The sequence below is a fragment of the Protopterus annectens genome, chromosome 10.part0 (genome assembly GCF_019279795.1).
Source record: "Protopterus annectens isolate FY-2018-M chromosome 10.part0, PAN1.0, whole genome shotgun sequence".
NCBI lineage: Eukaryota > Metazoa > Chordata > Ceratodontiformes > Protopteridae > Protopterus > Protopterus annectens.
The window spans coordinates 349,824,862-349,848,050 of NC_056744.1; the positions used below are offsets into that span (position 1 = coordinate 349,824,862).

Below are 23,189 nucleotides of genomic sequence, written 5' to 3' on the forward strand. Positions count from 1 at the left end.
TCAGTTAAAGATGCCAACTTTGTTTTATTCAAGTCTCAAGTAAAAATAACAGAGTTATGAACTAACAAGTGTTATACTGTAGCCAAGAGTTCAATTCCCTCAGTTAGCAATTGCTTACTGTGCAACTACCCACAGCAAGCCACCTAACCACAGTTCTAAGTCGTCCCTGAAAACAGTTTTTTTTCCCTACTGAGTTTACCCAATTAACAAATGAAAACAAAAAATAAAAAAGGTTTCCAATGCTGTGACAAATGCCAGAAAGAAATAATGTGAAATTCTGTTAAGTCAAACCTGGCATGTAGCTAGAATTCATAATATGGTGCAGACGATAAATGGAGAATACTTATATAATGCTTTCTTTACATGTGGCACTCAAACATTCAGATTAAGGTGATGTAAAGCACTTTAAACTTCTGAGTTATCCATACAATGTCTGTTGGAACGTAAAGATACATCCCACAACTTTGTGTTACTCCTGTGCAGCAAGATGATCACAATACATAAACTAGCATACAGAGTTACAGGGGAAATACACATTATGACCAGAAACGTTTACCACTAATGTGGAAGCTTACCTGGGGAGGGAACTGGCCAGGAAATGACTGGGTCAGCCGAAGGCTTGCAGCTGCAGACTGAAACTGCTTTTGGTAGACAACGCTGTTCATCTTACTGGACTGACTGTTAGGACTAGTAGAACTCACCCTTCAAAAAAATAAAATTTAATTAACAAGTCAACTTTCCTGGCATTTTAAACTTGTGTAGACAGACAAACAATGGAAGTAATGTAAAGGTCTGAAGTACTAAAGAAAAAAATCAGTCACTTGCAGGGCAACTCAATACTAAGGATCCTTTTCTTCCTACAACATAGACTGGTTGTCAGGAACTAGCCTGTACTATAAAAAAAAAAAAAATTTCTTTATCTTTGAATAATAACAATATAATAATAAAAAAGCCCATTCACACCCTTTTTTCCTTTTAAGCTTGACCTTTTTCATGCTGCGGCAGGGGAATCTGACATAACAGAAAAGATGAAATCTGAACTGCTATCAAGTACTGCATGCAGTCCTACATGGGCAGTCCTTACTCTTGCTGATGTCGGCAGCTACCATTAAAAAACACGCACAGTGCGATGGAACTTCTCCTCACTGCCTTCGTTGCAGACAGGAATAGAAAAACTATTGGTGCATGTAACCGACATCATCTTATATAGTGCTAAACTTGTTGGAGGTCTACTTTACTTTAAATCCATTTTTACAGAAAACAAATCTTACTCCTGCACAGCACAATGAGTGATTGCTAATTTGTCAGGTTCAAGGATTATTCTTTTGATGAAGAGTTAACATGCTTCAATGTAACAAATCAAAGGGTTAGCAATACAAATAATAGTGATCCACTTGTTACGGGTATTATTTTCTACAAGTGGAACATTTTTACATTTGTTATTGTTCAATACAGCACAAAGAATAACTGCTAATTTTGGCAGGCTCAATGACCGTTATAGTTTGGATTAAATTAGTATGCTAAATGTAACAAAACTGGGCACGGAGGGAGGGGTCAGCACTACAATAAAACTAGGAACCAGTAACAGGACCAATACTACACAACTGAACAGACACCATAAGATGCCCAGCTATATAAACCTTTAAGCAGACATACTTAATACCAAACAGTGCTCACCTCCCAAACAGAGTAAAGCTGTAGTAGGACAAAACAAGGATATACATTTACTCTGAACAAACAAGTGCATTCACACAAGCTGCTTGTCTGTTCAGAATAAATATACTACTATTCTATGCGATTCTGGATTGCAACTTATCTGATCTCTTTTTTCTTCTAATATTTTTACTGAATTTTCAAAATAAATACATTTTCCATAACTTTTTAGTACATTTCACAATTTACACAGGTTAACATTTTTTGATTTTTGACTTTGTGCTGTATCAGGATTTATCTCTGTTAGCCACTGGACTTTGTTTTAACTCATTCCCCTCCAGTACACTTCTTTTGAATGCATGCCTTTAACTCCCAGTGGGTGTGGCTTAAGCCTTTTAAAAAAATTAAGTTATCACCTTACAGATCAAACAAATACTCATATCTCTGGAACCATAAGTGTTACTAGAAAACTGTAAATTGACTTTCTCTGCTGCTGCATCAGCTACAGCTCCTTGGAGGGAGTATGATAATTCTTTAATCAGGTCCCTTTGTAGTCTGGTGAAGTGAGTGAGGTAATTCAGGGACTGTAAGGCAAAGGTCGCTGAAGCAAACACATGCTTCCCATATCTATCCATACTCCGAGTCTTAAGAGGCAGGATAGAAGTACTCATGTCAGAGTTCCTTTCTAGTGGTCGCCGCCAGGACCATGGCATCGACGTCTACACCTTTTGTAAGAAAATCTTTGTCTTTGGGGGCAGTGATGTATTTATTTGGCCTCCTAGGAGTAACGTATATGGTTACCTGTGGTTTCCCAAGCCTTTTGTGAGATTACTTCGATAAGCTCATTGAAAGGTGGAGTGACCCAAGAAGTTGATGGGCGAGACACAAAGGTCTTCAGGGAGACAGACTCCTCAACCGAAAGGGAGGAGGACTGCCAATCACCTCTCTGTTTTAAAAGTTCTAGAATGTCTCCAAAAGAGACATCTTCAAGAGGTGATCGTGGAGACCCTCCTGCCTCGAGGTCGGCATCTGATGTGATAAGACTGTTCTGGGAGTCCAGATGCTTCCTCTTACATGTTCTTTTCTGAGGGACCTCTTCAGTGGGGTACTCTGGAGAGGTTTCAGAAGAGGGGGTAGTACCCTGAGGTACATCCTGAGGCCTGATGTCTCTGCGGACTAGCGGAGGGGGCCTGTGAAAAGAGAAAGACATCTCATCTGAAGAGGGAGGATAGTGTCCCAGACTGTTAAGTAGTCAAAGCCCTCCTCATTACTTTGAAGGCAGACACTCTCTACACCGAAGGAGCCCTAGAGCCAACACACAAGTCGGAGCCAAAGGTCCCTCCAGACCAGAAGAGAGCAACTCCGAAGCAGAGGTAGAAGTTGAGCTCACCTGCGCCGAGGCCCTTAGAGATAGTTGAATCGGAAGAGATCCGTGAAGTCTCCGCCGACCGGACGGGAGTGTCGGCTCCTAGAGGTCTCCTGCTTTGAAGGCACAAAGGCACTCGGGGGCGATGTTGGAACCAGGGAAGTTATTGGTCCTGGAGCAGACACTGACACAACCCGAATATCACAATCTTCTGTCTCCGAAAGAGGAGGATGGATCAGAGGAGAAACTACAGCAGAAGAGGGTTTTTTAACTGAAACAATTCCTTTGGGCTCTTATCCACAATGATTCTGGCCAAGGCAGGTGTCTTTAAAAGTCTCTGCATGACCATATCCCAGTCTTCATCTGATAGATTCCTGGGAGACCCAAGTGGATAGGGTAGGTGATTTAGAAGTAGCCAAAATTTGGGAAGGAAGCCTGGAAGGGATCTTCTCAATAGAAGGAAATTGGCTCCCATGCCTATGAACTGAAGAAGAAGACTGTGCTGAAGGAGTCTTTCACTCAGAAGTAGTGCTGGAGCCAGAAGTAACTGTCTGCTCAGAGCCTTTGGATCTGTCAATTTAAGAGCCTTCTGCTTCGGCTCCGATGAGGACCTCTGCTCCGATGAAGGTCTCTGTGCTGGTTTGTTTGAAGTACTGGTGGATATAGCCTCAGAGAAAGATGTTTTTAAAAGGCCTTTCAAAATTAGTTTATTCTTGCATTCCATTAAAGCCCACTGACTAAAGTTGTGGCAAATGGAACACGACTCTTGCAGATAAAGAGCCCCCAAACAGTACACACACATACAAGGTGTGTGAATTGCTAAGGGGCCTCTTCTTACAGCACTTTTCACATTTCTTGAAACCAAGAACCACACTCACTCCAAGGAAAAAATTAAGTCCTCTTACTTAAACGGACAAATCGCAATCACACAGCAGAGACAAAGGTAAGAGAAAAAAAGTCTATTTTCTGTTTCATGAAATGTTTGGAAAATATCAGAGCAAGGAATTAATGGAGAGGAAAGGAATGCCCTCTAACTAAAATGGACATGTAAAAGGGGAAGTGGGTAAAGAAGTTAAGTGAAAGCAAAAAGTGAATTAAAGAATTAAGCTAAAGAATTAAGTTGAGGAATCTTAAATATACAGTATGCTGAAATATAATAGAAAAAAAGCTGTACTTAGCCCAGAGTTATAACTGACGAAACCTCTTCACTGTGTGGCAAAAAGATCTGAGGTAATCAGGGGAATGCATTATGGGTTAAGATCTAAGCCTACAAACTTGGCTGAAGACCTCGAGCTGGAATATTGACCAAGATGGATCCAACACATTGGATCCGACTCACAAGTGTGAATAAATGAGAGACTGACATCACACTGTTATGTTACTATAGTTTGATTACTTTTATATGAATGTAAATTTGCCTATGTTACAAGTGATAATTCAATAAAGGTGTTGGGGGGGGGGGTATGTGTGCTTATTTTAGTGATGCCATGGGCACTCCAAATTTGACTCAGTATAATTGGATGCCCTTGTAAGAGCCTTAGAGTAGTTGACTGGTGGCAGCAGGATTGCATTATAGTCTGGGTGGAGGGGAGCACTGCTAGTAAATCTATGCCAGGCTTTCCCAGGCGTGAGAGTGAAAATCAAATACCCAGGTGTGGGTGTGTCATCTACTTGGAACTGGGACACAGCGCTCCAAAGTGAATCTTGTTTGGGATCGGGAGAAACCAGCCCAAAGTCTGGAGCAGGTTTCCTGTGTGCTCTTGGGGGAAATTGTGCTTGATGCAGCGAGCTGCATTTGAAATACTGTGTAAATCCCATTCCTGTTTTTAGTGACCTTCTCTCACCGGTATCAGTGTGAGGATTAAGGTCCCTTGATTACTGGCCTGGGGTAAAGAAAGGCCGTCACATAGGCCATGAATTTTCTGTTCCTACATAATCCCACAAGGCACAAACCTCTTTTCAAGAGGAGCAGAGTGCACTCTCTGATTAAGTGACTTGCTAAGAATCACAAAGTAGGCAACTGAGGAATGAGTGAATCAAATCTTGGGACTATAAAATGAAGTCTGTTAGTTGTTCTCAGCCTTAATCCTCTGTGCGGAAACCAGGGAAACTACAGCTTCCATAATCCTGGACAGGTTTCCGTTTGTGTGTTTACATATACGCACACACCTGACACTTGAGTGTGGGCAGTTCACCTATAGCATGTCTGAACAATGTGTTATGAAACAGGAACACCTGGTGAAAACTTACGAAAAGTAAAAATGTAAAATTGCAAAGAGGCTGCCGAGCCGAGAAGTGGAATGGAGAAGCAGGGACTGGGGGGACTAACCACTGTAGGACACTGAATTCCACTACTGCTTGCAGGAAAGAATATATTCATACAACTGCTAATAAGGACGTTGGTATGTGACAATGATTGTGCTATCAACAACCTATGACGCAGCAGCAAAACAGAAACCAGTACTACAAGCCACTGCAGTGGTTTTCAGCAGTCTCGTTGCACACATACTACCTCAGAGTAACAAAATCTCTTCCTAGAAGTTATGTATGCCAAACACACAGAAACAAGGCGTTTGTACCTGAAAGGACTGGAATTAGGAGTAGTGCTTCTAGCGCTGATGGGTGGAGTGCCTGGTTTAACATCCATACCAGTACCAAAAGGTTTCAACTCCATATCTGCAATCTGAAACAAAAAAAGTGAAACATGCTTATTATTTTTGTGCATGTATGTACAATGCAGAATACAATCTGGCATACTCTAATTACTTAATATCATTTATTACCAGAGTAGGCAGGTTGGTACACAGAACCTTTTCATTTGACATGGGTCACTAGGGCAAGTGTAAATATAACACATGTACATACACAGATTAGTCCTCATAAGAAAAGTACAGTTGTGTACACTTACCATAAATGTAGATGTTCGAGTGTATTCACTTGTTGCAGTCATCACATTTGGGTAATCCTGCTGGCAGGTTGCCCTCAGCCGGCCTGAATTCCCAAGTCTTGGGTCCTGCGTCGGCTGCTGTCACCCCTTCCCTGACGTCAGGTCGTCAGGGGTATAAAAGAAGAAGCTGATGCCATTTTATTCAGTTTTTCTTGCCCCAGATGTCAGGTGCCCCCAAAAAGGGTAGGCAAACTTTATATATATTCAGAAATACACCAATATAAATTTTACCTTCATCTATAAGCAAATACACCACACAGGTAGTATAAATCAGAGAAGGAAAGATAAGATCCAAAAGGAAAAAGGGGGAAGGAGGGTGGGTAACCTGGACTGCAACAGTGAATACACTCTAACATCTACATTTATGGTAAGGGTACACAACTGTACTATGTTCTTCGTGTTTCACTGTTGCAGTCATTACATTTGGGTAAAGTCCAGGAAAAATGCCAGCATCCACAGACAAGTATTTAATAGAATCAATATCCTTTAAAAAACAATGTTGTGATGGAAAAAAGTCCAAAATAAGACAAAAAACAAGAATCAACAAATCCAAGTGTAAAGCGCTTTTCGTAGGGGTAAGACACTTATTAAAACAATGTCATTAAATACTAAACAAACTACCTTAAAATGTACTAAGGTGACAGGATGACAGGATCTACGATCACACATATGCAATCAGTTGACATAAACAAGAGAATGCACTAGCAAAGCACTGTATGGAAAAACCCAACCACTCGTTTAAATTTAAAGTTATTGAGCAAATACAAGATCAGGACAATTTAATCCATACTATGCTTAGAGGTGGCTCCAGTTCACTAAATTTAGAAGAGAACATTTATGTCAGTTACGTTTGGATGCATGTCGCCCACCAGGATTGAACAAAGTTTATTTGCTCACCTGTATACAGTCCTCCAATGCGCATATTTTGCATTTGACCAACCAGAAGATAGGTGTCTATTACTTGTTGTGTTTTAGTACATTTTAAGGTAGTTTGTTTAGTATTTAATGACATTGCTTTAATAATTGTCTTACCCTGTTCTGACAGGACAGGTTATTAAATACACACCGTACATACGGTTTAATACATTGTTGTTGTTTGGGGGGGGGGGTGTAGTGCGATAGCATTACACGTATGGGCACCCTTTTAATATTTAGACTTATTATACATCTGGGACATAACTGTAGCCTTGTTCAGTACTTCACATACAGGCACTGACAACACATTCACCATTAGCATTTATATGTTTATATATGTTTAATGCTCGTTGATATAACATCCTGGTTTGTAGTAATACACATATACACTTCTCGCTTTTGAGAAGTAGTGTGTAAAATAACTAGAATGCAATGCATGAAACACATGGAACCACTGTGTTTAACTCAAATTACTTGTTAGGTTTTCTTGATTTTTGCATATTGTCTTTCTCTTTAAAAGGTGAAAAGCAAGTCAGCACTGCTCTGACTCTGAAAGAGTTAACTTTAAGTAACATCTGTCATGTGATTACTTGTGCTGCATTTAAATTCCCTTTGACTTACAGAGTGCATTTGTCTGAGGAAGTCTGTTTATATTAACAGACGAAAAGCGCTTTACACTTGGATTTGTTGATTCTTGTTTTTTGGCTTATTTTGGACTTTTTTTTCCCTCACAACATTGGTTTTTAAAGGACACTGATTTTATTAAATACTTGTTTGTGGACGCTGGCATTTTTCCTGAGCCGTTTTTCTTGTTTTTCACATCAGTTTTTTGTTCTTGGTGGTTGATTTGGGTGGAGTCCCAAAGCAATGGTTGGGTGGCTGGAACTAGACAGCAGTAGGAGCGGCTATGAGGCCCTGCACAACTGCAGTGGCAAAGCCTGCCCTGGATTTAGAGTAGAGTGGCAGATGATAATACTTTGTAAAGGTGTGCACTGAACTCCAAGTAGCCACTCTAAAATGTCTCTGGTTGGTACTCCCCTGAGAAAGGCTACTGAGGTGGCTGCAGCTCTGGTGGAATGAGGCCTAATGCCCTTGGGCACTGGCTTGCCATGGTGTAAGTAGCAGAAACGAATGTAGTGGCCTAACCACTTAGAAATACTCTGCTTTGAGATGGGCTTTCCTTGTGATCCTGCAGCATATGCCACTAGTAATTGCTCTGTCTTCCTGAAAGCTTTGGTTCTGTCCAAGTAGTATCTAAGCTGTCTGTGTACGTCCAAAGAATGCATAATTCTCTCCCCCTTGTTCTGTGGCTTTGGGTAAAAGGTTGGCAGATGGATGGCTTGGTTAAGAGCCACACTGGACACTAGGCATAAATGTTGGGTTTGTCCTCAGGGAGACCCTGTCTGGATGGAAAATGATGAAAGGTTCCACAGCCATGAGCGCCTGTAGCTCTGAAACTAGTCTTGCAGAAGTAATTGCTAAGGGTAGAACTGTTTTCCAAGATAAAAACTTCATATCAGCAGTAGCAGCTGGCTCAAAAGGAGGCAGGGTGAGCTTTTCCAAGACATAGCTGAGGTCCCATGAAGGTATTGGTAGTCTCCTTGGGGGCCTTAAATTTTTGGCACCTCTGAGGTACTGCCTTAATAAAGGGTGAGAAAAAAGTGGTGGCTCTGTATTGTAATGAACCGAAATGGCAGAGGCATGAATTTTAATTGATGAAAAAGATAGGCCTTTATCCAGCATCTCAGTTAAGTATTGCAAAATCTGAGGAATGTTTGGTACTGCTGTATCAGTTCCTTGTGCCTGGCTCCAGGCACAGAATCTCTTCCATTTTCCAGCATAAGACTTTCTAGTACTAGGTCGTCTGGCTTCCAGAACGACATCCATCGCAGCTTTACTGAGAGATGTTTTTTGTATGACTACATTATCCGCCATGCTGCCAAGTTTAATGTCCTGAGTTGACTGTGCATGATCTGATTGTTTTGCTGGGACAGAAGTCGAGGTACTTGAGGTAAAGTCCAAGCTGGGTATAAAAATAAGTTTCTTAGTATTGGATACCGCTACTGGTGTGGCCAGTCTGGGGCAATCAGTATCATCTTTGGCTTCTCCTGTCTGACCTTTAGGAGCACCTTGGGGAGGAGAGGCAGTGGAGGAAAGGCATATACAGATATTTTTTTCCAGCTGAAAGATAGGGCGTCCCACTTTCCATGCTTGTCTGTGACAAGTCCTTGTGCAGAATCTTTTTAGTTGGTAACTGAGAGGGGAGGCAAATAGATCTATGTCTTGGCATCCCCATTTCCTTGTTATCATGCTGAAGACTTGTGGATCCAGCTTCCACTCGTGGGGATCCATGAGGTTTCTGCTTAGTTCGTCTGCCAGAGTATTTTCCTTTCCTGGCAGGAATTGTGCCTGCAGATGAACTTGGTAAGTCAAAGCTGTGTCCCACAAGGTCATGGCTAGTCTGCAAAGGGGGTAAGAATGTGTGCCCCCTGCTTGTTTATATACCACATGACCGTGGTGTTGTCTGTCTTTATCAGTAGTTGTCCCAGATGAAGTAGGTCCTTGAAGGCTGTCGGGGCATTTTGAACAGCTAACATCTCTTTTTGATTGATATGTAGATGCATTTGGTTTGAGGACCATGTGCCCTGAATGCATCTTCCTGCCATGTGGGCTCCCCAGGCATAGTCTGATGCATCCGTTGTTAGTGTCTGCCTGGCTGGAGGTAATGTGAATGGATGTCCCTTGTTCTGGTGACAAGCCTTTGCCCACCATCGAAACTCCTGTTGCAGGCAGGGAATAAGAGTAATGACTGTTTCCAGGCTGTGGCAATGTTGAGTCCAAACACTTTTTAGGTACCACTGAAGTTTCCTCATATGCAGTCTTGCATATGGAATTAGTAGGATGCAGGATGCCATGAAGCCCAAAGCCTGCAGAATTTTTCTTGCAGATAACTGGGCCTTTGTTGCCAACATTTTGAAATAGGTAGTCAGTTGCCTTTATTTGTCTGGCATGAGATAAGCCATCTTGGCAGTTGTATTCAAGCTTGCACCCAGGAATGTCATCTCTTGTGAGGGTACTAGTTTTGACTTTTTTTTGTTGACTGTGTACCTAGGCATGTTAGAAGTCTTTTCACAAATGCCAGATGTTGAAGAATGTGCTTGAATGAGAATCATCCAAGTAAGGATATATTTGTATTCCTCTTTGTCTGCAGAATGCAATTACTGGTGCCAGGCACTTTGGACCCTGGGCGCAGTAGATAAGCAAAAGGGCAGTGCAGAGAATTGGTAATGCATTGAGCCAGCCTTGAAACTTAGGTATCTTTTGCATGACTGTCTGATTGGAACATGCAGGTATGCCTCTTTTAGGTCTAAAGTCACAAGCCAAGCATTCTTGCCCAGCATGGGCAGAAGCTGCTGCAAAGTCAACATTTTGAATTTTGGAATATCCAGGAAAGTGTTCGGAATAGATAGGTCCAGTATTGGCCTCCAGGCCTTGTCCTTTCTGGGTACCAAGAACAGTCTTGAGTAAAATCCTTGTCCCTGTTCTTGCTCTGGTACTTGTTGAATGGCCCCCATGTCCATGAGGGATGAGACTTGTTTTTGTGCCTCTGCCCATTGATTTTTTGGCAGATCTGGCCAGCCGTTTGCCTTTGGCATAGTATGGAAATGGAACTTGTAGCCTTGTGACACTATGTTTAGAACCCACTTGTCCTGGGTTATGATGTGCCAATTTTGAACAAAAAGTGCTAATTTTCCCCCTAAGGGTGCTGCCAGAAGATAAGTGCCTGGTGCAGGCAGGGGGAAGTCATTGGGACTGTTTTCTGTATGTTTGTGATCTATCTTCTCCAGTTTTGGAGGTAGAAGCACCCCATCGCTTGGGCCTACAAGAACCTTGCGCCTGGGATCTGCCCCTAGGGCGTCTGGATCTGCCCCCTCTGAGGTCTGTCTGACACAGGAAAGGACCAATATTTTTGCAGGCCAGTGTCTACTAAACCTAGGTGGCTGTACTTGTACAAAAACTTTGACAGTTTGCATAGATTTACCTTTGTCCTCCATTTTCTTTAACACCTCCTCTGCCTTAACACCAAACAAAGTATCATGCTGTACAGGTGTATCTAGTAATTTAACTTTAACATGATCAGGCAGATTTTATTCCTTTAACCAAGCATGCCTCCTAATTACAGAACCCGTAACTGCGGCATTGCAGGAGGCCTCCAAAGAATCAAAACCATATTGCAAAGTATGTTTTCCAACTTTTTCTGCTGCATGCAATAAATCCTGCATTTCCTTGTTTTCTGCACATTCAGAATTTAACATTTTCTGTTTAAGCAATCCCATGACATGTTGCTGATAATTAAGCATATGAAATTGACAGTTTAAAGCCCTTTTAGCCAAAGTTGCAGATGTGTAAACCTTTTTTCCCCATCTATCCAGTGCCCTTGAACCTCTGTCGGAGGGGGTTGGGTTTTTTTGCCGTGGAAGCTTTAACTCCCTTTGGACCCTGTGAAATAGATTCTGGGTCCGTAGCAGGGGTTTTCAAAAAGAAATTTGTGTGAGTCAGGAACCCTGTAACATCTGTCAGGCTTAACAGGAGCTGGGGGTAAGGAGTCAGGGGTCAGACTAGATTCCGAAAACACATCTATAATGTCTAACACAGGTGGAATGGCTAGAGGTCTCTGCTGAAGTGGTAAAAGAAAATCCTTGAGCCTCTTTTCAGTTTCTGAAAAATCTTGGCTCTCCCAGTGGAAATGCTCCCTCATAATATGCAAGGTTTCCCCAAAGTAATAGTCCTGGGGAGGTGATGCTGAAGGTATAGATTCTTCAGCATCAGAATCCTCATGGGGGGAAGAGAATATTCCCGATCAGGAGAGGAATCAGAAGAAACAGAAACCTGATCTGACGATTGATGGTCGGTGTCTTGCCTAGGCCTCTTATCAGGAGGGGGATGGGAACCCCCGATCAAGGTAGTCAAGTCTTTGGCCATTTTGAGCATCTGTTTTTTGGGCATAGAGGCCTGTCCACGTGACTCTTGAGTTTGCTTCCTTGCTTTAGTCCTTGCCTTTGAAGCTGAAGTCGTTTTAATGTAAAGATGTTTAGGTCTGAATATACCCTCAGAAGCCGGTACCTGCTCAGCGGCTCCTGACCCATCTGAGGGATTAGCGTCCGAGGCTCCAATACCTTGAGATTCCAGCGGCATGGCCGACTCCATGTGGGAGTCGGTAGTAGCCTGCGACTACTAGTAGTGGGCGTCAGGGGCTGCGAAAGCGCCTCACTGAGAACCAGCGACTGGCTTAGGAGAAGCTTCGTCGGTTTCGGGCCTCTGTTGTTTTTCTCTATTCCTTTTCTTTGCGTTTTTTGTAAACTCCGGTAGTCGGATGGCTATCCGACGACATTTCAGGATAATTAAACCGGCATCCAAAAAAGTTTAAAGCAAAATCATACTGACGCTTAATAGTGCATTGGTTAAATCTAGCACAAAACCGACAACCAGTAACGCTGTGATCAGGGCCTAGGCAAGGAATACAGTAAGAATTAAAATCCTTATGAGGTATTTGCTTTCCACAAGAAATACAATTATTAACTTTTTCTGACATCGGTCTGGAACAAGAAAAAAGTTTCCGCAATGGGGTACTTAGCTTTATTGAAGACTTCGGAACTGAAACTCAAACACGAAAATCTCAGGAGTCGTTCGACTGGCACTTGCGAACTGCTTCTGATTCGGGCACCGCGTGGCAAGAAAGACTGAAGAAAATGGCGGTGGCTGCTTCTTTTATACCCCTGACGACCTGACGTCAGGGAAGGGGCAACAGCAGCAGAAGCAGGACCCAAGACTTTGGAATTCAGGACGGCTGAGGGCTACCTGCCAGCAGGATTACCCAAATGTAATGACTGCAACAGTGAAACACGAAGAACATCAAATGAAGACAAATTTATCAGTCTACCAATGCCCACTGATTTAATATGCCTATTACAGTAAAGAAAGTTGCATAATGCTGCAGAAACCAGATATCACTGTAGCTATCTTCATATCATTAAAATATTTTCTGTCACGGTGTCATTTATTAACCTGATAAACATTCAATATCTTAAGACATTATGCAAGTAAATCTGAAAGAACCAGTACAAAGCACTGAGAACATGAGGGTTCACATAAGCAGGGCAGACTGATGCTGTTTTAATTAAAATTTTCAATAATGAAGCAATGGAACGGAGAAAACATAGCATATGTCAGCTTTAGGAGGAGTATCCAACAAGTACAGCTGTGTAATAACTCAACATAACAGTACCGGTCAGCCAGATCACTTCAGTACTTTTATTAAGCGATAGGACATTCTGCATCCTTGTAAAGCTCACCTTATCCCCTCCTGAGCCTGTAGCACCATCATCACTAACACTGCTGCTGGTAGCCTTGACTTCTGCTAAACAGGTGTCAGAGATGCAGCACTGATGGCTACCCCACCCTCACTCACTTTCCACAGGGGTAGGTTACTCTTACACAGAAAACAAGGATTAGTCTGAAGGTTGTAAATGAGATTTCTTTGAATCACACTACTAACTTGCTTACCTTTTTCTCCTTTGCAGGATAAAACTGAGAGGCTTCTCATTTCCAGGATGTGCATAAGGCAGTTCAGACTTTACTTAGACAAGACTAAGCATTAGAAAATTGGAGAAGCTTTTTGTAGCTTTCCAGGACAAAAACTTGGGATATCCTGTTTCCAGACTATTTCTGGATATTGTTTTCTTATTCATTTCACTGTAAGCAACGCCTACCTCCAGTTAAAACACATTCCACTACAACTGATGCTTCCTTGCAGGTGTTCTTCAAGGGGGCATGATTCTAATTCTATTCTTGAAGCAGCTGCTTTGCCTTCTATTCCCACTTTTAGAAAACATTTCAAGACAAGTTTTGATTACAACTACAGCTGGACTTGCTAGGTCAGACCTTTAAGGTCTTTTGGACCATAATATTGTTATGGTTCCTCCTCCATAGAAAGCTCTGGGAATTTCCCATCAGTAAATAATACAACAGTGATCTAACAAATGACAGAACAGTTGTGCAAGAACTTAACATAACAGTGGATATCTGTCTGTTCACTGTTGTTGTAGGGATTTTTAGTTTTTCCTCCTATCCTTTGACTTGTACATATGTAACTAGTCGCCTATACTTCTTCAATCCAGCAGACTGGCTAGACATATGGCTATCTATGACAGGATATTCTGTTAACACTGAAGGAAGGACATCTAACAGATGCAACTTGTGTGATGTAAACAGCTAAATATGATGAATCTGAGATGAATGTATGACACATGGCCGTTGCTACCAAACAATTCACTTGATACATAGACAATACTGAATACAGCACTTTGGAAGAGACATCTAGTGACTTCCACTAGATACGTTTTTTGCAACTCTGTCTGCCAGGTGAAATCCTGTTACCTAAATAGGCCATTCATCAAAATACTCTTAGCAAAACATGTGTCCTTACTGTAATTTGGAGGACTGTACATTCGCTCTCTGAATTACAAGTTTATCACAACAACTGTGGGGAATGTATGGTGAATGCCATGTTGAGGTACCTAGTAATATTTCCCTTACCCCAAGGCACAGCGACTTTAGAGTTAGAAGAGAATGAAAGTCATTCACTGCCCAGAGTCTTAACCATTATGTGCTTAACTGCCAGAAAGTAATTCCTTTATGTAATGACTACCAATTACAGTCAGTTCTTTTACGTGGCCACGGTGGTGCAGCAGTTAGCGTTGTAGCCTCACAGCAAGAGGTTCCCTGGTTCGATCCTTGGCTGGGGTGCCTTCTGTGTGGAGTCTGCATGTCCTCCCGGTGGTCGTGTGGGTTTCATCCGGGTGCTCCGGTTTCCTCCCATATCCCAAAGACATGCTGTAGGTGGACTGGACACTCTAAATTGGCCCTAGGTGTGAGTGCATGAGTGTGTGTGCCTTGTGGAAGGTTGGGCGCCGGGCTGGCAACTTGACATCGTAAAACTCCACTGCCAATCATGAGTGGACAGGTGATCCGCTGTGGCGACCCCTAACCGGGAAAAGCCGAAAGAAGACAGTCAGTTCCTTTACGTAATTACTACCAATTACAGTCAGTTCCTTTACGTAATTACTACCAATTACAGTCAGTTCCTTTACATAATTACTACCAATTACAGTCAGTCATTCCCTACTCCTCATTCAAGTTACTGGCTCAACAACCAGTTCATGCAGAAAATCTATGGATTTCAAAATGTCATTCTGCAGTGGGTAGAGAAAACAGTATGACTTGGTGAAATTACACTAGCTGGTACAAGGTGTGGAACCTTATCTTGAAAAAAGTGCGAACATAACCTACCATCGTAAGAGATGTTATGAGTGTGTTTCACTGTTGCAGTCATGAGCAGAGAGAGTTCTGATGAGTGGCTTGCCTTCTCGAACAGCATTCTTCCCTCAAGTTGGGTTGATGCTAACTTCACTTGGACATTAGCAAATCCTGGTATAAAGGTGGGTCCACTTGCACCTTCTTTGCTTCTTTTTTGCCCCCACCTAAACTGGAAGTATTGTATCCTCCTGAACAGCCATCTTCTCTAATCTATTTGCCTTGTGAGATTCAGTAAATCAAGGGTTAAAGTAAAGCCCTCTTAGGCAGCCTAAACAAAAAGAAAAGAGGCTGAGCTAAGGAGAAGAGAAAGAAGGGAGAGGAAAGGACTACGAGTAATCCACCATGGCCAATAATAATCCCTACAGTAAAAGGGGATGGTGGGAGGGAAAACAGGACTGCAACAGGGAACACAACCTACGGCCACTCTCTTACTAGGTGGTCTATAGTAAAAAATGCTTTAAACAAACTGAATTGGGACAGTGAAACTAGAAAGTGACCCACTGGCCAAGCAGAAATAGCCAAGTACACATTAAATGGATGTTTATAAGAGGGAAACTAAAAACCAAAGACATCTATCCCCAATTCAGGTTCCTGGTCCTCCTCTGGCAAAAGACAAAACACCTTTCTTACTTGGCTAGGCAGAACTTTCTAGTAAATGACTTCCTTGCCTCTCTTATGATTTTTGCAAGTCCCTTGCAGAAAGGTACCCAAACAGTAATATGGTCAAATGTTCCATGTGGTTAATCGGAGGGTGGTCAGACTTGGGCATGCAAAGACCTCCTTTGAATTGCATCAGGAAGACCACAATCTTGGGCAAAAGCCCTGATTTCTCCCCTACCATCTACATAAGTAAGAACCAGTGTTGCCTTTGCAATACTGAAGCTATCAAGATCATTTATGGCTTGTCCTCCACTCTCTTCAGACTCACTTTGAGGAGTAAGGGTAACCACATTTGGTTCAGGTACCAGCAAAGTACTTTTAGCTCCTGCTTAATTCCTAATGGAGATGAACCCCAATGAATGAACACCTACAGCTTTCAGTTAGGTACACAGAATAATCTCAGAAAAAGATAAGCTTTAGAGTATAAAATGACAGGAAAAAAACATTACTCTGAGAAAAGAGTACTATTTTGTTCTGGTTTCAAATGAGAACACACACTGACAAGATGATGGTGGCAAACTTCTCAGAATGTAAGGCTCGAATAAAGAATGCATTTAGCCATTAATTCCAAGTAAGACAATACATACAACTTTTAACAATTAATGCATGCTGATGCATTTGGTGGATATACAATTCCCCTGACTTAAGTACTTCTGTAAAACACATAGGCTTTTCACAGCTGATGGAATGACAACTTAGTAAAGATGTATTCCTGATCACTGCTACATTCCGGATATGTAGAAGTCAGATACATTGTCGTCAATAGACTGTGAAAGCCCATGAAACCCTGCATTCTGCACCTATGTATGAAATGCCATATCTTGGTTCCCCTTGAAAAGTTCATTAAAAACCTTCAGGCAATAACAGGCTGTAAAGCTATAAGACATACCAAAGACTGGCATTTTTTTTTTTGTTAAATGACCATCTCCAAAAAGGAATTTGACTAGAGCACTTAACCTGCTTCACATGACAGCATTTTAGTAACAAGTTACAAATATTCTCTCTCTCTCTCTCTCTATATATATATATATATATATATATATATATATATATATATATATATATTTAGTCGAAGGAAGCTTTGACTACAAGAAATGAGGTTAAAATGACAGTATATTTAACTGAATACTCATTTTACTGAAAAGTGTTAAAATCTAGAAATGGTACTTCTGGTGTCATTTTTGCTCATGTGAGCTGTTAGGGGACATAATTCAAAAGGCTGAGTGCAATGGCAATAATCAGTGTCATGCTGTACCCAAAGATTTGGGGAAATCTGTGTGCCAGCACTGATTCACTGTATGAGGTGTTTTTTCTATCTTCTCCACTGGTGTGCAATCATGGAGTTAGAATATACAGTTAAAGGGGCTGGGAGTGCAGGGGGGCTTGCCCTCCAGCAAAAAAAAAAAAAAAAAGTTGGGGTGTGTGCATTGTGTAGAAAGATTTAGACAAAATGGCTTTTCAGTCAAATGTACTTGCAATCAAGTGAAAGCGCTAAGTATTCTTCATTTGTGTGGTTCTGTAATAAAGCAGGTTGTTGCAGTTCACTGTGTGGGTTTTGCCTTCTTACCAGTTCGTGTTTTTTGTTGGTTTATCTATACCACTCAGTGACTGCTTCTGCTAGCTTTGTTTCGAGTCATATACATGTATTTCTTTCGATTTGATTTATTTTGATTTTTTAAGCATTTTTGTTTATTTTTACTTCTCGGCCATTCAAGTTTTGATTTAATATAGTCCGCTTTTTTTCATTATTGTTTTGTGAATTTACATTTTATATACGTGACCGCTACCTTGAAGATATGGAACAATTGCTTATGCAGCATCTCGAACTAACACAACGCCTTATTAGAACATTGCAGGAAAGGGGAGAGAAAAACTTTAGTGAAGCAGACGCTCTTATTACAGAATCACAGGAGCGTTTACTTGCGCTACACTCTACCCCTAATACCAGCCTTCACAAACCGACAGCTAGTAATGGTTCGGGGAGCCTGAGAGGAGGTGACGCAAACACAGGAAGTGCAAGGGTTACAGTTGCATCACCCAGAACAGCTCAGAACACTAAGGACGGTCGTGGTGAGAGAGGCGAGACTACAGTTGGCGTTTCCACTAATTTTGAACGCAATTACACTGATCTAAAAGCCTTTTTGACTGCTCCTACCTTTTCTAATGGATTATACACCAACGCTAAAGACATGGGCAGCTTAAATCAACAATTTAAAGAATGTGAAAAGATTTTAAGAACTTTTAAATCGCTGCAGATGGACAACGTATATTTGGAGAGGTCGTTGGAATTGGGACAAGTTCCCAAAGGACTTCGTATCTTTAAATTACCATTTGGTTTTACAGAAGGTACTGTGTTTTTTGATCAATTATTAGAATTATTTGACAAAACAGGTTTGGATTTGATTAAGCTTATTATTCGTAATAACTCCAAGCCTACAGTTTTGTCTGAACAACTTGTGGTACTTGACAAAAATATTAAACAGGACTTGTTGTTTGAGCACAACAAGTTCCGCTTGGAACAGATTTTTAAGGATATGGATAAGTTTACTAGTAGGGGTCTAGATATTAAAAATGACAAATTACAACATGATTCTTTTGATAAGAATAAAAAAGTTTTTTCTCATTTTAAGCAATATAAAAGTATGAAACACAATGGCAATTTAGGAGATAGAGATGTTTATGGTAGAGGTGATGTTGCTACGGGTAATAATGATGAACAATTAGGTACTTACAGAAACGGAAATAATCATGATTTTGTTGATTCTAACTATGATGAAGGGCAACTTGATTTTTTAGAAGAACCGACTCTGAGGTCGGAGAGATTACGCAACAGGTATTGTCCACAACAACAGAACAGATATTACAGGAATACAGCACACAAGAACAATGCATGGTACAAATAGGAGCATTGGATTTAAGAGATGGTAATACTTTGTATGACTCATTTGGTTGTGGTTATAATATTAATAGTGATGTTTCTGTTATTAATTTGTTCGATAATGTTACTAATATTACTAATTTTGAAATACCTGATGATAGAATACATAACCAGACCGTTGAGAATCATTCTGACACCAATGATGTTTTTATTATTACAGAAGGTGGTTTCAGTGTGTACAACTATACTGACATACAGTTTGGTAATGAGTTTTTAGCTCTTTTTAAAAGAGGTTTTAGATTTGTTCCATCTTTTAAACTAGATATTGGTAAAATTTTAATTAATTTAAAATTGTACACTAGACTATTAAACTTAAAAGTATTTTTTTCAAACAACAACTATGCTGGTCATAGTGACACAACACATCTGACATTAAAACGCAGCAGCACCTTTATTCCACCAAGTAATCCCATGATTCTTATTTTTGAAAAACTTTGTGAGATTCAATTTAGAAAAGCTTTAAAGAAAGAAAATGTTATCACTGAGAATCTTACATCTGCTGAAAAATTTTGTCTTAAAGAAATTGCTACTTCTGATAACTTTAGAGTTATGAAACCAGACAAGGGAGGTGGAGTGGTAATTATGACTAACACAGATTATTATAATAAAATGACAATTATGTTGAATGATACTAGTACTTATGAAAAAGTGACGAAATATGAGATGACAAGGGCCTATATGAAAGTGGATTGGTTACTATATGAATATTTGATGGAAGGTATTCTAACTAGAGATGAATATTGTTATTTAAATGTTGAATTCCCCATTACACCAACTATTTTTGGTATCCCGAAGATACATAAAGATGTACATAATCCACCTTTTAGGCCTATTGTGTCTGCAAAAGGGTTAAAGACTGAGGCTCTGGTATCCTTTATTGATGTTAATTGTAAAAACATTCTTACAAAACTACCACACATTTTAAGGGATTCCTGGCATTGTCTGGAGTTAAGTACACCTGCTGAGTCAGCGATAAAGGCTTTTCCCTAACCATACTCAAAGATGGGAGGAACCACTGCTGCCACAGCTAAAGGGGAGTCTTCAGTAGCAGTTTTGGCTTGTTCTCCATTCTCTTTTGTACTACAGTGAGCACAAGGAGGATTGGAGGAAAGGCATAAAGAAAAAGGCTTGCACAGCTGATGGATAAAGCATATGTTAGCCAAGCCTCCTGAAGAGGTGATACTGGGCAAAACAATTTTTAGTCAATTGATTTTTGGTGAAGCAAAAAAGGTCTACTTCTGGCACAATCTCCATATAAAAATCCATTCGTAAGGGCCCATTTCTGTTCTGCTTAGATGATCTTCCAACATGCTGTTCTGAAAGGGTTATACAGGATAGCCTGATGGTCTTATCTTCCCTCCTGGCCAAGAATCCACATTTCCAAGACTATCCTCCCCTAAAATGTATCAATATTTATCTCCTTGTGTTTTGGTGCATCACTTTGGTGGTGGTATACCTCAGGTGAACAGAACACATCACTGCAGTGTTCGATGCGAGGATATACAAAATTCCAAATACGTATCCACATTTAAGAGTCCTGACTGCTAGAATGACGGCATTAGTTCCTTCACACCAAGCCTTTTCTTATGTAACCTTCCCAAGTTCCCTTAGCCCACAGACCCACTAAGTGAGCTTTGAAGGCTGCATGCACAGATACTAGTTAGTGCCTGGGCAACTGGCCACAGTTTGAACGGGACTCCAATGTTTAGGTTCACATGCCCATCATGAAAGTTTTTTTTGGATATAGGCTAGAAGCAGAAAGGTGAACTCTAGAAGATATGTATATACAGATGCCATCATTTTCTCAAGTAACTTTGTAAACATCCACATGTGTAGTCTGCCTAAGGGCAGCATCAGATGGCAGGAGTCATGCATTCAGACCACCTTATAAACTTCCTTGCTGTGATATGGTAGAGCTATGCTGCAAAGTATTATGGGGCTAAAAGGCTCTTACAGTGTTTAGCCCATGCTCCAAGGAATAAGGTTTGCTACCTAGGAAACAGCTGGAGCTTTACAAGATTAAGGCAAGAATCACAGACTTACTCACTTTTATTTTTGATGTTCTTATCTTGTTTTGCATTTCTTTTTCATAGACAGAATATTTTTTTAACAAGGAAGACAAGGTAATCAGTTACAATGTTTTGCAATCCTCATATGCATGGTGCCTTAATTTGCCATCACTAACTATTCACATTTACATTTCTCCTCTCTCCATTTCCTCCTTCCTTTAATAAAAGCATGTACCCAGTAATTACAATAACTGAAATACTGCTCATGTAACACATTAGTAACGGACTACCGATTCACCATCAGTTACCAAGCCAAATGTGGAACCTCCAAGACTTGCTAACAAACACAAATTCCAGGCGGATGTCTAAGCTCCCCTTCTACCTAACCCATGGACTTAGACTTTCCTTTTTGCTCCAAACCACTATGTGCCTGGTCCCTTACTTACAACAGCATGGTCCCATATAGCCCACTTCTTGGTAAGTATGCTCATTTCCTTTCCCATCTCTTCATGGTTTCCCCCCACACCAATAATTTCTTCCAGTGGGGCTACTACTCAAGTTCTTACACTTTTTTGCCTTCTTGGTGACTAAACTCCACAGCACACACACCTCTAAGGGTAGGGGAAGGTTTTTATCAAGTCCTTCGAAGAAAAAAAATCATGATTAAGTCCAGGTTAATATTTATTAACTCCCTCAAAAATGACTCCAAGGCCACTTGAAATCACCTCAGTTTGTTACATTTCCAGAAGATATGCAGCCAAATCCCCCTTACCCCAGACCCTCTCTCTAGCCAGTCAGAATGGCCACTGTAAAAATCTGGGGTATAAAAGAATTTACACTGGAATGTCCACCAAAAGATTCTACATTTTCTTGACTTAATTACTACATAATCTTTCTCCAATAAGCATTACTTATGTCCCTATTTACTACAGTAGTCAATCTCAACATTTCAGTTTGCATTAAATTTCGTTTGGTAAATTGCACTGCTTCAGTTGCCTATCCGATCAATATCCTGGGGCTTAAGATAGCTGACCTCAAAGTTATGTACCAGTTTATTATTATATGGGGCCAATATTCTTAATCTATTAATATCCAATTTATTTCTTGGAGATCCCTCTTCAATTCCTTACACAAATGCCTTCCAGCTAGAACTGAACATTTAACCACTGTGTTTATCCCATATCAGCTTGCTTTTTTCCTCCACTAATTATTCATCTTTCGAAGCCCCCTTAATCCACTAACATCCCACAGCATGCTGATCACATTACCTTTTTTCTTACCTACTGGAAGTATACTGCTCATCCATGGCTTTAAAAAATTTCAACCATAAAAAATTACCATCTCTTAATATCTTTCATTATAAATGCATGGAACTTTTCACTGTCCCATCCCTAGCATCTGCTATAACAAGTCCCTTTTCCCTACATTCCTATCTTTCTCTATCACCATTTCTTTCCATCTAGCTTTATAAGTATTGACTTGACATCTGGCTCTAAATGCCATTTGCGTAGCTCGTAATTCCTCATATTCAGTGCTACCAAACCTCCCCTCTCTTTAGAGAGTGTCACTCCTCCCCATGCTATCCTTGGCTTTCAGCCCTGTCATAAAAACTCATTCACCCACCTCTCATCTTTACTTAGTTCCTTATCTTCTACTGACCACCAGAATGCTTGAGAGTAGAAAAATATATGAGACCACATGCTAGTGCAGAACCAGAATACATTCACTAAAGGCCACATCCAACCCGTTCCATCCATGCAAGTTATTGTACGTTTTGCGCTGCATTCCGGCTAATGTACCCACTACTGATTTCCTCTCATCTACTGCCAGCTGATTCACTAAACAGGTTATTTCAGCTGCCTTCCAGACAGCTGGGTAAACAATGCTCAACACAACTCAACTTGGAATATTTATATTCAGTGCCTTTGTTTTTGTTATAGTGACCTTACAGCATATACCAATCAATTTTTGTAATATCCACCACTGTTCTCGGAGATCATCATTCAGATGAGTCAGACAAAAGGGCATCATCTCAAGTGTCAGACATTTTTCCAAGGTTGAATTCATTTTTTAAATTTCCCCCAGGATTTTTCAATGTAATTTGAGTTTCTTCACCTGAAACATCCATAAAGGCAGCTCTGGGAGTTTCCATATATGGCTGCAGTTCTGGTGTGTTCGTAGAAGGCAGCATTTTATTTTTGGTGATCTTTCTTAGGTTCATACTAGGCTATCTGCCCTAGGGCATTTATAAGCCTAGCCAGAGTGTGTTTGGCTTTCGACACCCATTTTAAATTAATTTTGCTATGCCCTTTTTCGAGGTTAGTA

General features: G+C 40.7%; 1 protein-coding gene across 1 annotated transcript in view; it reads right to left on the reverse strand.

Annotated features, from left to right (window-relative positions):
• Positions 1-469: 469 nt before the first annotated feature.
• PRRC2C (proline rich coiled-coil 2C) overlaps positions 470-23,189 on the reverse strand; it is a 2,776,386-nt gene continuing 2,753,666 nt past the window's right edge. The window contains exons 33-35 of the mRNA XM_044086759.1: positions 5,599-5,702; positions 576-702; positions 470-475 (exon numbers count right to left, since the gene is read on the reverse strand). Coding sequence (XP_043942694.1) covers positions 470-475; positions 576-702; positions 5,599-5,702 — 237 coding nt within the window. The remainder of the gene's footprint in view (positions 476-575; positions 703-5,598; positions 5,703-23,189) is intronic.